This window comes from Lichenostomus cassidix, chromosome 27 (genome assembly GCF_008360975.1).
Source record: "Lichenostomus cassidix isolate B80296 chromosome 27, HeHo_3.0, whole genome shotgun sequence".
Lineage (NCBI taxonomy): Eukaryota > Metazoa > Chordata > Aves > Passeriformes > Meliphagidae > Lichenostomus > Lichenostomus cassidix.
Window position 1 is genome coordinate 4050009 of NC_139507.1, and position 15774 is coordinate 4065782.

The 15774-nt window shown below is 55.9% G+C and overlaps 1 protein-coding gene across 1 annotated transcript; it reads left to right on the plus strand.

Annotated features, from left to right (window-relative positions):
• On the plus strand, nucleotides 1-14882 carry PCGF2 (polycomb group ring finger 2). Its single transcript, XM_085083500.1, has 9 exons — nucleotides 1-649; nucleotides 1321-1417; nucleotides 5602-5657; nucleotides 7548-7598; nucleotides 9234-9342; nucleotides 10034-10082; nucleotides 11248-11346; nucleotides 12917-12997; nucleotides 14524-14882. Exons 1-9 carry the CDS (start codon nucleotides 538-540, stop codon nucleotides 14821-14823), a joined length of 954 nt encoding a protein of 317 aa, XP_084939626.1. The 5' UTR covers nucleotides 1-537; the 3' UTR covers nucleotides 14824-14882.
• Nucleotides 14883-15774: the final 892 nt, after the last annotated feature.

Sequence of the window (15774 nt, forward strand, 5' to 3'; positions counted from 1 at the left end):
CCATGGAAACAACAAAACCGCAGCGATTTTGGGTTCCCGTTGGAAACATGGAAGCGCCGGAGCAGCGGGAAGGTGACAATTCCCGAGTTGTCACCGCGCTGTCACCTGCCCAGCTGGCCTTGCTGGGTCACCCGGCCGGGGGGACATGGCCAACCCCAGGCTGGGGGTTTTCTGTCGGGAAAAAAAATGGGATTTTGGCTGGAAATGCCTTTTCCGTGTGGAATAAATACACTTTGTGGCGTGCACAGCCACAGGTGGGGACTTGTCCCCTCCCAGAGGGTGTTGGGGACACACTTGGGGACACACTTGGGGACACACTTGGGGACACCCCAGGGTGATGCAGAGCTGGCTGGGCAGCACGGGGACATTTCTGGGTGCAGTTTGCCCCCTCCCAGAGCTGAGGGTACCCCGTGGGTGACACCAGGGAGCGCCAGGCACCCCCGCGGTGTCCCCCGAGGGGTGAGGTGACCCCGGCGGGTCCCCTCGGTGTGACACTGCCGGGTTTCCCCGCAGGGCTGACCCGATCTGTGCTCCAAGATGCACAGGACCACCCGGATAAAGATCACGGAGCTCAACCCCCACCTGATGTGCGCCCTGTGCGGAGGCTACTTCATCGACGCCACCACCATCGTGGAGTGCCTGCACTCCTGTGAGTGTCCCCTGTGTCCCCAGTGTCCCCGCGGCCACCCCAAAGCCACCTGCGCCAGGTGACACCGCCCTGATGGGGGGATGGATGGGGGTGGAATGGGCAGGGGTGCTGTCCCCAGGCTGGTTGGGGGTCCCGGGGGTGGCACCGGGGCTCTGTCCCCGTGTCCCCTTGTCCCCTTGTCCCCGTGTCCCCGTGTCCCCTTGTCCCCTTGTCCCCTTGTCCCCTTGTCCCCTTGTCCCTGTGTCCCCATGTCCCCTTGTCCCTGTGTCCCCATGTCCCCTTGTCCCCATGTCCCCTTGTCCCCGTGTCCCCGTGTCCCCGTGTCCCCTTGTCCCCTTGTCCCCTTGTCCCCGTGTCCCCTTGTCCCCGTGTCCCCGTGTCCCCGTGTCCCCTTGTCCCCGTGTCCCCGTGTCCCCTTGTCCCCGTGTCCCCGTGTCCCCTTGTCCCCGTGTCCCCTTGTCCTCTTGTCCCCGTGTCCCCTTGTCCCCTTGTCCCCGTGTCCCCGCGTCCCCGCGTCCCCGTGTCCCCTTGTCCCCGTGTCCCCTTGTCCCTGTGTCCCCTTGTCCCCATGTCCCCGTGTCCCCTTGTCCCCATGTCCCCGTGTCCCCTTGTCCCCATGTCCCCGTGTCCCTGTGTCCCCTCGCTCACGGCGTGTCCCTCTGTCCCCCCAGTCTGCAAGACCTGCATCGTTCGCTACCTGGAGACCAACAAGTACTGCCCGATGTGTGACGTGCAGGTGCACAAAACCAGACCCCTGCTCAGCATCCGGTGAGCCCGGCGGGCGCGGGGGCTCGGGGGGCTCGGGGGTTTGGGGGGCTCCGGGGGTTTGGGGGGTCAGGGATTTTGGGGTTTGGGGCCTTAGGGAGCCTCCAGAGCTCGGGGGAGCTAAGGGGCTCAGGGATTCGGGATTTGGGGGGCTCAGGGGTTTGTGAGCTCAGGGGCTCGAGGAGTCTCGAGGGTCTCGGGGGTCTTGGGGGCCTCAGGGAGCTCAGGGGCTTTGGGGAACTCAGGGGGCTCAGGGGAGCTCGGGGTGCTAAGGAGGCTCAGGTTTTGGGGTTTGGGAGGCTCGGGGGCTCAGGGGTTTGGGGGGACTCAGGCTTGGGGGCTCAGGGGTTTAGGGGACTCAGGGGGGACTGGTGGGGCTCAGGGGGCTTGGGGTCTCGAGGGTCTCAGGGGGTCTTGAGGTTTTGGGGGCCTCAGGGGGCTCGGGGGGCTAAGGGGGCTCAGGGAGTTTTGGGGTTTGGGGGGCTCAGGGGTTCTCAGGGGTTTGGGGGGCTCAGGGGGTTTGGGAGGCTCAGGGGGTTTGGGGAATCAGGGGGTCTCGAGGGTCTCGGGGGTCTCCTCACGCCCTGTCCCTGCTCCAGGGGCAGCCCCAATCACCTGGAGTAGGGACACCCTGCAGCCTGGCAGTGTCCCCATCCTGGTCCCAGTGGTGTCCCCATCCCTGCAGCATCTCTGTCCCACCAATGTCCCCATTTCTGTGGTGTGTCCATCCCACGCCCGTTGGTGTCCCCATCCTGGTCCCAGTGGTGTCCCTAACGCTGTGGTGTGTCCATCCTGCTCTCAGTGGTGTCCCCATCCTGGTCCCAGTGGTGTCCCTAACGCTGTGGTGTGTCCATCCCACTCTCAGTGGTGTCCCCATCCTGGTCCCAGTGGTGTCCCTGACGCTGTGGTGTGTCCATCCCACTCTCAGTGGTGTCCCTGTCCCTGCAGCATCTCCGTCCCAGTCCCACAGGTGTCCCAGCGCTGTGTCCCCACAGCAGAGGGGACTGGAGGAGCTGTCCTGGTGGGAAGGGAGGAGGACAGTGGGAAATGTCACCATGGAGGGAACAGGGCTTGGGGACATCCTTGTGGCAGCAGAAGGAGGAGGGGGCAGGTGTCCGGTTGTCCATCTCTGCACATCCTGCACCAAATCCATGGATCCATCCCTATATCCATGGATCCATCCATCCTTCCTTCCATCTCTCCATCCATCTGTCCATCTATCCATCCATCCATCCATCCATCCATCCATCCATCCATCTCCATCTATCTCTCCATCCATCCATCTCCATCCATCCATCCATCCATCCATCCATCCATCCATCCATCCATCTCCATCTCCATCTCTCCATCTCCATCCATCATCCATCATCTCCATCCATCTCCATCTTCATCCATCTCCATCCATGTCCATCCATCTCTCCATGCACCTCCATCCATCTCCATCCATCTCCATCTCCATCCATCTCCATCCATCTCCATCTCCATCTCTCCATCTCCATCCATCCATCTCCATCCATCCATCCATCTCCATCCATCATTCATCATCTCCATCCATCTCCATCTCCATCCATCTCCATCCATCTCCATCTCCATCCATCTCCATCCATCCATCTCCATCTCCATTTCAACATCTGTTGCTGTTGAGCCGCTAGCAGAGAAGTAGAAACCCAGGTTCTCAGGCAAGAAAAGAGAGCGTTTTTTATTTTGATTTCCATATATATGGACTTTTCACAGGTCACCCAGATTGGTCAGTCAGAAACCTCCCCCTAGGCCTGATTGGCCAGGCCTGAACTGCCCAAATCTCGAGACTTTGTTTGCAAAAACATCCAAACTTTATCTTTGTTTATAAAGCACAGCAAAATGTTCTCACGAGAAAGACCTGTGCTGGTCACAGCCATCCATCTCCATCCATCCATCTCCATCCATCTCCATCTTTCCATCATCCATCCATCCATCCATCCATCCATCCATCCATCATCCATCCATCTCCATCCATCCATCCATCCATCCATCCATCTCCATCAATCCATCCATCCATCCATCCATCCATCCATCCATCCATCCATCCATCCATCCATCTCCATCCATCCATCTCCATCCATCCATCCATCCATCCATCCCTGTCCTCCCCACCCCTCTGCTCCATCCCCTGTCCCCAGGGTGGCACTGCCAGCTGCCCCCAGGTGACAGGACACCCATCAGTGTCCCCAGCAGGGACATCCCTGCCCAGCTGTACCGCTGGTTGCCATGGAAACCACGGCAGGCTCCATTCCCGGCTGTATTCCATCCCGGGTTTTTTTTCCAGCCTCTCCCATGTCAATCCGTTTCTCTAGTAACACTTTTTCCACCTTTTTTTCCCTTTTTTTTCTCCAAATTTTTTTTTTTCCTGGCTCACTATGGAATATTTACACTCCCACGGCTGCTCCGGAATATCCGGCTGTGCCTGCCGAGGCGGAGCTGTGCTGGGGGCGTGGTGGTTCCTGAGCTCGGTGCTGGGGTGGGAAAAATATGGGAAAAAATGGGAAAAAAATGGGGAAAATATGGGAAAAAATTGGGGAAAATATGGGGAAAAAAATGGGGAAAATACAGGGGAAAACTGGGGGGAAATTGGGGAAAATACAGGGAAAAACTGGGGGAAAATTGGGAAAAATATGGGGAAAATACAGGGGAAAACTGGGGGAAAATTGGGAAAAATATGGAAAAAAATTGGGGGAAAACTGGGAAAAATATGGGAAAAAAAACTGAGGAAAAATGTGGAAAACTGGGGAAAAATTGGGAAAAAAACTGGGGAAAAATTGGGAAAAATAGAGGAAAAAACTGGGGGAAATTGGGGAAAACTGGGGGAAAATTCGGAAAAATATGGGAAAAAACTGGGAGAAAACAGGGAAAAAGATGGGGAAAAAAACTGGGGGAAAAATGGGATAAACTGGGGAAAAGTGGGAAAAATATGGGGGAAAACTGGGGGAAAAATGGGAAAAATGGGAAAAAACTGGGGAAAACCAGGGAAAAATATGGGAAAAAGTGGGGGGAAAATTGGGAAAATACAGGGGAAAACTGGGGAAAATACAGGGGAAAATTGGGGGAAAATTGGGAAAAATATGGGGAAAAACTGGGGAAAATTGGGAAAAATATGGGGGAAAAAGTGGGGAAAAAATGGGGAAAACCTGGGAAAAATATGGGGAAAAACTGGGGGAAAATTGGGAAAAATATGTGGAAAATTGGGAAAAATACAGGGAAAAACTGGGGAAAAATTGGGGAAAATACAGGGAAAAAATGGGGGAAAATTGGGAAAAATATGGGAAAAACTGGGGGAAAATTGGGAAAATACAGGGAAAAACTGGGGAAAATACAGGGAAAAACTGGGGGAAAATTGGGAAAAATATGGGAAAAACTGCAAAAATCACAGGGAAAAATTTGTAATTTTGGGGTTTTGGGATTTTGGGGTTTTGGGAATTTGGGGTTTTGAGGTGGGAATTTGGGATTTTGGGATGGGAATTTGGGGTTTTGGGATGGGAATTTGGGGTTTTGGGTTTTTTTAAGGAATTTTCCAGAAGGGAACTGGAGGAAGCGGGATGGGGCTTTGGGATGGGAATTTGGGGCTTTGGGATGGGAATTGGGATTTTGGGATGGGAATTTGGGGGTTTGGGATGAGAATTTGGGGTTTGGGAATTTGGGGTTTTGGGATGGGAATTTGGGATTTTGGAATGGGCAATTTGAACTTTTGGGGTTTTTTTAGGGATTTTACAGAAGGGAACTGCAGGAAGCAGGATGGAGCTTTGAGATGGGAATTGGGATTTTGGGATGAGAATTTGGGATTTTGGGATTTTGGGAATTGGGGTTTTGGTATTGGGAATTTGGGGTTTTGGGATGGAGAATTTGGGGTTTTGGGATGGGGAATTGGGATTTTTGGATGGCAATTTGAAGTTTGGGGGTTTTTTTAGGGATTTTCCAGAGGGGAGCTGAAGGAAGCAGGATGAGGCTTTGGGATGGGAATTTAGGGTTTTGGGATGGGAATTTGGGGTTTTTTTAGGAATTTGGGATTTTGGGATGGGGAATTTGAACTTTTGGGGTTTTTTTAGGATTTTCCAGACGGGCACAGCTGGCAGCAGGATCCCCCCGGCGCAGGGAACAATCTGCTCCCAAATCCCACTGATTTTCCCTCTTTTCCCATATTTTTTTCCCCTCAGGTCAGACAAAACCCTACAGGACATTGTGTACAAACTGGTGCCGGGGCTCTTCAAAGGTCAGCCGTTCGGGGGAATTTTGGGGAGAATTTGGGGAATTTTGGGACTTTTGGGGAGAATTTTGGGAATTTTGGGGAGAATTTTGGGAATTTTGGGGATTTCTGTGGATTTTCCACGGAACATGGGGATGGGGAGGGGACAGGAGGGGACAGGAGGGGACAGGAGGGGAGAGGAGGGGACAGGAGGGGACAGGAGAGGACAGGGACATGATGGCAATCCCGAATTTTGGGGAAAGGGAGCGGGATTGTCGTGGTGTCATGGTGTCACACAGTGTCACACAGAGTGTCACACACAGTGTCACAGTGTGTCACAGGGTCACAGTGTCACACTGTCACGGTGTCGCAGTGTCACAGTGTCACAGTGTCACAATGTCACACTGTCACAGTGTCACCATGTCACAGTGTCACACACAGTGTCACATACAATGTCACAGCGTAACATACAAGGTCATGGGGTCACAGTGTCACGGTGTCATGGTGTCACACAGAGTGTCACACAGTGTCACACACAGTGTCACACACAGTGTCACACACAGTGTTACACAGAGTGTCACACACAGTGTTACAGTGTCACATACAAGGTCACGGTGTCACAGTGTCACAATGTCACAGCGTCACACAGTGTCACACAGTGTCACACACAGTGTCACAGTGTCACATACAAGGTCATGGTGTAACTGTGTCACAGTGTCACTATGTCACAGTGTCACCATGTCACAGTGTCACAGGGTCACAGTGTCATAATGTCACAGTGTCACAGAATGTCACACAGAGTGTCACAAAGTGTCACAGTGTCACAATGTCACCGTGTCACAATGTCACAGAGTCACAACGTCACAATGTCACAGGGATTTGCTCCCTGGGCACCTGGAATGGGGGAAAAGTGTAGGATTTGAGGTGAAAAACTGGGAAAAATAGGGGAAAAAAATGGGGAAAAACTGGGAAAAATATAGGGAAAAACTGGGAAAAATACAGGAAAAAACTGGGGAAAAACTGCAAAAAATACATGGATATTTTTGGGAAAATGTGGGAAAAATACAGGAAAAAACTGGGGAAAAACTGCAAATAATACATGGAAAAATATGGGAAAAATACAGGGAATAACTGGGAAAAACCTGGGAAAATATAGGAAAAATATGGGGAAAAAATTGGAAAAATATGGGAAGAATATGGGAAAAACTGGGAAAAATATAGAGAAAAATATAGGGAAAAACTGGGAAACATACAGGAAAAAAACTGGGGAAAAACTGCAAATAATACATGGAAAATTTTGAAAAATATGGGAAAAATGCAGGGAAAAACTGGGAAAAATATGGAAAAAACTGGGGAAAAATATAGGAAAAATATGGGAAAAAGTGGGGAACAACTGGGAAAAATATGGGAAAAAGTGGGAAAAATACAGGAAAAAGTTGGGGAATGTGGCAAAAGGAAACCAGGCGCTAAGCCAGGTCACCAGTGTCACCCAGTGTCACCCTGTGTCACCCTGTCCCCCCAGTGTCCCCCTGTCACCTTGGTGTCACCCTGTCACCTGTGTGTCACTCTGTCACCCCGGTGTCCCCCTGGTGTCACCCTGGTGTCACTCTGTCACTGCCAGTGTCACCCTGTCACCCCAGTGTCACCCTGTCACCTGGTGTCACCCTGTCACCCCCGGTGTCACCCTGTCACCCCTGGTGTCACCCTGTCACCCCTGTGTCACCCTGTCACTCTGGTGTCCCCTTGTCACCCCGGTGTCACCCTGTCACCTGGTGTCACCCTGTCACCCCATGTCACCCTGTCACCCCTGTGTCACCCTGTCACCTGGTGTCACCCTGTCCCCCTGGTGTTACTCCAGTGTCACCCTGTCACCTGGTGTCCCCCTGTCCCCCTCACCTGGTCCCGTTTGTCCTGCAGATGAGATGAAGAGGAGGCGCGAGTTCTACGCGGCGTACCCTGTGGCTGAGGGTGAGTGTCACAGTGTCACACACAGTGTCACAGTGTCACAGTGTCACATACAGTGTCACATACAGTGTCACACACAGTGTTAGAGTGTCACACAGTGTCACAGTGTCACACACAGTGTCACATACAGGGTCACAGAGTGTCACACAGAGTGTCACACAGTGTCACATAGAGTGTCACACAGAGTGTCACAGTGTCACACAGAGTGTAATGGGGTCACAGTGTCACACACAATGTGACAGTGTCACACACAGTGTCACACACAATGTCACACAGTGTCACAGTGTCACAGTGTCACAAAGTGTCATACACAGTGTCACACACGGAGTGTCACACACAGTGTCACATACAGTGTCACAGTGTCACACAGTGTCACAAAGTGTCACACAGTGTCACACACAATGTCACAGTGTCACACAAACAGTGTCACTCACAGTGTCGCATACAGTGTCACACTGTCACTCACAGTGTCACACAGTGTCACACAGTGTCACATTCAGTGTCATGGGGTCACAGTGTCACACACAATGTCACAGTGTCACAGAGTGTCACACAGAGTGTCACATACAGTGTCACACACGGTGTCACAGTGCCACATACAGTGTCCTGGGGTCACATTGTCACAGTGTCACACACAGTGTCACAGTGTCACATACAATGTCACTCACAGTGTCACACAGTGTCACTCACAGTGTCACATACAGTGTCACATACAGTGTCACACACAATGTCACACAGTGTCACAGGGTGTCACACACAGTGTCACACACAGTGTCACACACAATGTCACACACGGTGTCAAAGTGTCACATACGGTGTCATGGGGTCACAGTGTCACAGTGTCACACACAATGTCACAGTGTCACAGTGTCACACAGAGTGTCATATACAGTGTCACACACAATGTCACAGTGTCACACACAGTGTCATGGGGTCACAGTGTCACACAGTGTCACATACAGTGTCACACACAGTGTCATGGGGTCACAGTGTCACACACAGTGTCACAGAGTCTGTCACGGTGTCTGTCACAGTGTCACAGGGTCCCAGTGTCATGTGTTACAGTGTCTGTCATGGGGTCACTGTTAATGTCACAGTGTCACATTATCACAGTGTCAGTGTCCCAGTGTCACAGTGTCACAGTGTTGCAGTGTCACAGTGTCACAGTCTGTCACAGTGTCTAACACAGTGTCACAGTGTCTATCACAGTGTCACAGTGTCTGTCACAGTCTGTCTCAGTGTCCCAGTGTCACAGTGTTGCAGTGTCACAGTCTGTCACAGTGTCCCAGTGTCACAGTCTGTCACAGTGTCCCAATGTCTGTCACAGTCTGTCACATTATCACAGTGTCACAGTGTCTGTCACAGTCTGTCACAGTGTCCCAGTGTCTGTCACAGTGTCTGTCACAGTGTCCCAATGTCTGTCACAGTGTCATGGTGTAACAGTGTTTGTCACAATGTTTCAGTGTCACAGTGTCACAGTGTCACAGTGTCACAGTGTCACAGTGTCTGTCACAGTGTCCCAGTGACACAGTGTCACAGTGTCCCAGCCTGGGCACCCCCCGCTGTCCCCCCATCTCAGTCTGTCCCCCTGTCACCCTGCTGTCCCCCTGTCTCAGTCTGTCCCTCTGTCACCCGCAGTTCCCAACGGCTCGAGCGAGGAGCGCGGGGAGGTGACAGAGCAGGACAAGGGGACACTGATGGACGACGAGATCGTCAGCCTGTCCATCGAGTTCCACGAGAGCTCCAGGTGACACTGAGGGGACACTGCTGCTCCTTGTCCCCACCCTGGGATCCCGGAGTGGGTCGGGATGAGGGACCTTGGGGAGGTGACATTCCACCTGTCACCTGGGAGTGACTCCTGGAGCTGCAGGGGACAGAGGGACAGCCAGAGAGCCTGGGGGCATCCTGGCAGTGCCACCATGGTAGTGACATCCCAGCAGTGCTGTCCTGGCAGTGTCACCCCTGCAGTGACATCTCTGCAGTGCCATCCCTCTATCCCAGCAGTGACATCCCAGCAGTGCCATTGCAGCAGTGCCATCCCTGCACTGTCACCCCTGCAGTGCCATCCTGGCAGTGCCATCCCAGCAGTGCCATCCTGGCAGTGCCATCCCTCTATCCCAGCAGTGCCACCCCTGCACTGTCACCCCACAGTGCTATCCCTGCCCTGGTGGCCTCCAGGGCTGTCCCTGGCACCTGCAGCAGCATTCCCCAGGGATCCGGTGGCTGCAGTGCCATCAGAAGCCCCTGGAAGTGCCAGCGGGTGACACTGGCTGTCCCTGCATGTGTCCCCGATGTGTCCCTGGATGTGTCCCCGATGTGTCCCCAATGTGTCCCCACCGTGTCCCCACCCAGCCCTGCCACCACCAGCCCTCCAGGGGACTTTCCCTCTCCGCCTTTCCCTCTCCCCAATCCGTGTCCCTTGTCCCCTCCTGCCCCAGGGAGGACAAGAAAAACCCCGTGGAGAACGGTGACCTGGACAGGGACAAGGTGAGTGCGGGGGGTGGCACCTGGGGACATTGTGCCCACTGCCCCGGGGGTCATGGAGGGGACACACAAAGGGACAAGGGGACATCCCCAACCCCTCAGGGTGAGGGGAGCTGCCTCGGTGAGGGACAGGGGGACAAGGGGACAAGGGGACACCCAGAACCCACTCGGGGAGGGGAGCTGCCCTGGGGGGATGTGGGTGGCACAGGGGGACAAGGGGACAGGGGGGAGACCCCAAACCCTGCTCAGCGAGTCGGGAGTTGCCCCGGGAGGTGTGGAGGGGACAGGGGGACAATGGGACACTCCAAAGCCCTCAGCGAGGGAGAAGCTGCCCCGAGGAGGGGACAGGGGGACAAAGGGGACACCCCAAAGCCTGAGGAGGGGACAAGGGGACAATGGGACACCCCGAACCACCTCAGGGGAAGAGGAGCTGCCCCAGGGAGGTGACAGGGGGACAATGGGACACCCCAAAGCCCTCAGCGGGTGAGGAGCTGCGCCGGGGGATGTGGAGGGGACAGGGGGACAATGGGACACCCCAAAGCCCTCAGCGAGTGTGGAGCTGCCCCGGGGGATGCTGGGCTGTGGAGGGGACAAGGGACACCCCAAAGCCCCCTCAGCGAGTGGGGAGCTGCCCCGGGGGGTGTGGAGGGGACAGGGGGACAAGGGGACACTCCAAAGCCTGAGGAGGGGACAGGGGGACAATGGGACACCCCAAAGCCCGCTCGGGGAGGGCGGAGCTGCCCTGGGGGATGCTGGGGTGTGGAGGTGACAGGGGGACACGGAGGACACTCCAAAGCCCTCAGCGAGTCGGGAGCTGGCTCAGGGGGATGTGGAGGGGACAGGGGGACAAGGGGACACCGCAGACCCCCTTCGGCGAGTGGGGAGCTGCCCCGGGAGGTGTGGAGGGGACAGGGGGACAGGGGGACAAGGGACACCCCAAAGCCCTCAGCGAGTCGGGAGCTGCGCCGGGGGCGTGGAGGGGACAATGGGACCTGCCCCGAGGGGCGAGGAGGTGACAGGGGGACAATGGGACACCCCAAACCCCGCTCAGCGAGTGTGGAGCTGCCCCGGAGGGTGCTGGGGTGTGGAGGGGACAGGGGGACAGTGGGACACCCCAAAGCCCGGTCGGGGGAGGGCGGAGCTGCCTCAGTTTCCCCTGTGTCCGCAGAGCCACGGGCTGCGCTTCCTGCGCTGCCCCGCGGCCATGACGGTGCTGCAGCTGGCCAAGTTCCTGCGCAACAAGATGGATGTGCCCAGCAAGTACAAGGTGCGGCGCGGGAGGGGATGGGAGGGGATGTTCGGGAATGTTTGGGGGTGTTTGGGGATGTTTGGGAATGGGAGGAACTGTGAGGGAATGGCGGGGTGCCAGGCGCGGTCACTGCCAGGATTTGGCCATCCCGTGTGGCATCCCCGCTTGTCCCAAGTGTCCCTGCTCTGCTGGCCTTTCCCTGGGGCAGGAGTCATCCTTTCCCCGGGTCAGGATCCATCATTTCCCTGGTGGGATCCATCCTTTCCCCATGGCAGGATCCATCTTTTCCCTGGACCAGGTTGTTCCTTTCCCTGTGTTTCTCTCCATCCTTTCCCTGGATCAGAATCCATCCTTTCCTTGGGGTTGGATCCACCATTCCCTGGACCAGAATCCATCCTTTCCCTGCGTTTATCTCCATCCTTTACCTCTCTCTGTCTCCATCCTTTCCCTGGATCAGAATCCATCATTTCCCTGGGGCAGAATCCATCCTTTCCCTGGATTTCTCTCCATCCTTTCCCTGGGGTTGGATCCACCATTTCCATGGATCAGAATCCATCCTTTCCCTGCATTTATCTCCATCCTTTCCCTGGATTTCTCTCCATCCTTTCCCTGCGTTTATCTCCATCCTTTCCCTGGTGGGATCCATCCTTTCCCTGGGGCAGAATCCATCCTTTCCCTGGCTCTGTCTCCATCTTTTTCCTGGCTCTGTCTCCATCCTTTCCCTGGATTTCTCTCCATCCTTTCTCATGGCAGAATCCATCCTTTCCCTTGCTCTGTCTCTATCCTTTCCTTGGGGTTGGATCCACCATTTTCATGGATCAGAATCCATCCTTTCCCTGGGTTTGTCTCCATCCTTTCCCTGTGTCAGGATCCATCTTTTCCCTGGACCAGGATGTTCCTTTTCCCATGGCAAGATCCATTCTTTCCCTGGGTTTATCTCCATCCTTTCCCTGGATCAGAATCCATCCTTTTCCTGCCTCTGTCTCCATCTTTTCCCTGGATTTCTCTCCATCCTTTCCCTGGATTTCTCTCCGTCCTTCCCCTGGCTCTCTCTCCATCCTTTCCGGTCAGTTCATGTCACTGGGGTCCTCATGCTCCATGTCAGTCACTCGGGGACAGCAAAGCCCTGGTGGCCATGAGTGGCTCTGGGGGTGCTGGTGGTGCCACTGTCCCCTCCCTGGGGACCTGACCCTGTCCCTGGTCACCTGACCCTGTCCCCTGTCCTTGGGGACTGACACTGTCCCCTCTCCCTGGACACCTGACCCTGTCCCCTGTCCTTGGGGACTGACACTGTCCCCTGTCCCTGGACACCTGTCCCTGTCCCCTCCCTGGACACCTGTCCCTGTCCCTGTCATCTGACCCTGTCCCCTGTCCTTGGGGACTGACACTGTCCCCTCCCTGTCACCTGGCCCTGTCCCCTGTCCCTGGGGACTGACCCTGTCCCCTCCCTGGGACCCGACCCTGTCCCTGGACTCCTGACCCTGTCCCCTGTCCTTGGGGATTGACCCTGTCCCCTGTCTCTGGACACCTGACCCTCTCCCTGGACACCTGGCCCTGTCCCCTCCGTGTCACCTGTCCCTGTCCCCAGGTGGAGGTGCTGTACGAGGACGAGCCCCTGAAGGAATATTACACGCTGATGGATATCGCCTACATCTACCCCTGGAGGAGGGTGAGCAGCTGGGGGAGCTGGGAACTGGGAAATTCTGTGCTTTTTGGGGAAAATGGGAAATCTGGGAAAAAATCTGTGCTTTTGCAGGAAACTGGGGAACTGGGAAAAGATCTGTGCTTTTGGGGGAAAATGGGAAATCTGGGAAAAAATCTGTGCTTCTGGGGGAAAAATGGGAAAATCTGTCCTGGGAAAACTGGGAGAATCTGTGCTTTTGGGGGAAACTGGGGAACTGGGAAAAGATCTGTGCTTTTGGGGGAAACTGGGAAAAATCTGTGCTTTTGGGAAAACTGGGAAAATCTGTGCTTTGGGGGAAACTGGGAAAAATCTGTGCTTTTGGGAAAAATGGGAAATTCTGTCCTTTTGGGGGAAACTGGGGAAATGGTGAAAAATCTGTGCTTTTGGGGGAACTGGGAAAATCTGTGCTTTTGGGGGAAAATCTGTCCTTTTGGGGGAAACTGGGAAATTTTGTCCTTTTGCAGGAAACTGGGAAATTCTGTCCTGGGAAAAACTGGGGAAACTGGGAAAAAATCTGTGCTTTTGGGGGAAACTGGGGAAACTGGGAAAATCTGTCCTGGAGGAGAATGGGAAAATCTGTCCTTTTAGGGGAAACTGGGAAATTTCACTGCCAGCCATCCCTGTGTCCCCATGCTGTCCCCTCGCTGTCCCTTCGCTGTCTCCTCGCTGTCCCCACACTGTCCCCTGTGTCCCCACACTGTCCCCTCGCTGCCACCCATCCCTGTGTCCCCATGGTGTCCCCACACTGTCCCCTGTCTCCCCTTGCTGTCCCCACGCTGTCCCCACACTGTCCCCTGTGTCCCCACACTGTCCCCTCGCTGCCACCCATCCCTGTGTCCCCATGGTGTCCCCACACTGTCCCCTGTCTCCCCTTGCTGTCCCCACGCTGTCCCCACACTGTCCCCTCGCTGCCAGCCATCCCTGTGTCCCCATGGTGTCCCCACGCTGTCCCCTGTGTCCCCATGATGTCCCCACGCCATCTCCACGCTGTCCCCACACTGTCCCGTGTCCCCTCACTGTCCCCTCGCTGCCAGCCATCCCTGTGTCCCCACGCTGTCCCCACACTGCCAGCTGTCCCCTGTGTCCCCATGCTGTCCTGTGTGTCCCCACGCTGTCCCCACACTGTCCTGTGTCCCCTCACTGTCTCCTCGCTGCCAGCCATCCCTGTGTCCCCACGCTGTCCCCACACTGCCAGCTGTCCCGTGTCCCCATGCTGTCCTGTGTGTCCCCACGCTGTCCCCACACTGTCTCCTGTGTCCCCACACTGTCCCCACACTGCCACCCACCCCTGCGTCCCCACGCTGTCCCCTGTGTCCCCTCGCTGTCTCCACGCCGTCTCCATGGTGTCCCCATGCTGTCCCCTTGCTGCCACCCACCCCTGCGTCCCCATGCTGTCCCCTGTGTCCCCTCGCTGTCTCCACGCCGTCTCCACGGTGTCCCCACGCTGTCCCCACACTGTCCCCTTGCTGCCAGCCACGCCCGTGTCCCCACACTGTCCCCTGTGTCCCCAGACCGGCCCGCTGGCCCTCAAGTACCGCGTCCAGCCCGCCTGCAAGCGCCTCCGGCTGTGCCCGGCGCTGCCACCCGCCGAGGCCACCAACACCAGCGGCGCCTCCGAGTGCGACTCGGGCAGCGACAAGGCGCACAGCCCCGCGGGTCCCCCCGCTGTCACCGGCCCGGGGGTGGCCCTGCCCAGCCCCGCGTCGCCCGGTTCCGGGACTGTCCCCGTGAACGGCGCGGCGTCGAACTGCGCGCTGCTGCCGCGCGGCCGCAAGGCCACCGTCAACGGGAGCGCGGCGGCGCTGAGCTAAACACCGCGCCAGGAAACGACCCCAGGGACGTCTGGGACAGACCGGTGTCCCCGAGGACATCTGGGGAGAGACTGGTGTCCCCAAGGACCTTTGGAAAGAGACTGGTGTCCCCAGGAAAGAAATCTGTGTCCCCAAGGACCTCTGGGGAGAGATTGGTGTCCCCAAGGACCTTTGGAAAGAGACTGGTGTCCCCAGGAAAGAAATCTGTGTCCCCAAGGACCTCTGGAGAGAAATCTGTGTCCCCAAGGACCTCTGGGGAGAGACTGGTGTCCCCAAGGACCTCTGGGACAGACTGGTGTCCCCAAGGACCTGTGGGAAGAAAGTTGTGTCCCCAAGGACCTCTGGGGAGAGATTGGTGTCCCCAAGGACCTCTGGGGAGAGACTGGTGTCCCCAAGGACCTTTGGAAAGAGATTGGTGTCCCCAAGGACCTGTGGGAAGAAAGTTGTGTCCCCAAGGACCTCTGGAACAAGATTTGTGTCCCCAAGGACCTCTGGAGAGAAAGTTGTGTCCCCAGGAAAGAAATCTTTTTCCCCAAGGACCTCTGGGAAGAGATCTGTGTCCCCAAAGACCTCTGGGGAGAGACTGGTGTCCCCAAGGACCTCTGGGGAGAGACTGGTGTCCCCAAAGACCTCTGGGAAGGAAGTTGTGTCCCCAAGGACCTTCTGGGAAGAAATCTTTGTCCCCAAGGACCTTTGGAAGGAAAGCTGTGTCCCCAGGAAAGAGACTGGTGTCCCCAAGGGCCTCTGGAACGAGATCCGTGTCCCCAAGGACCTCTGGGAAGAAATCTTTGTCCCCAAGGACCTCTGGAACAAACGTTGTGTCCCCAAGGACCTCTGGGAAGAGATCTGTGTCCCCAGGAAAGAAATCTGTGTCCCCAAGAGCCCTCTGGGAAGAAGTCTTTGTCCCCAAGGACCTCTGGAAAGAAAGTTGTGTCCCCAAGGATCTCTGGA

Excerpts from the sequence above, each read along its gene's own strand:
- PCGF2 (XM_085083500.1), top strand. The coding sequence starts at position 538 with ATGCACAGGACCACCCGGATAAAGATCACGGAGCTCAACCCCCACCTG. Across the intron at positions 5,658-7,547 it reads GGTGCCGGGGCTCTTCAAAG|ATGAGATGAAGAGGAGGCGC; the intron begins GTCAGCCGTTCG and ends TTTGTCCTGCAG. Across the intron at positions 10,083-11,247 it reads GTGACCTGGACAGGGACAAG|AGCCACGGGCTGCGCTTCCT; the intron begins GTGAGTGCGGGG and ends CTGTGTCCGCAG.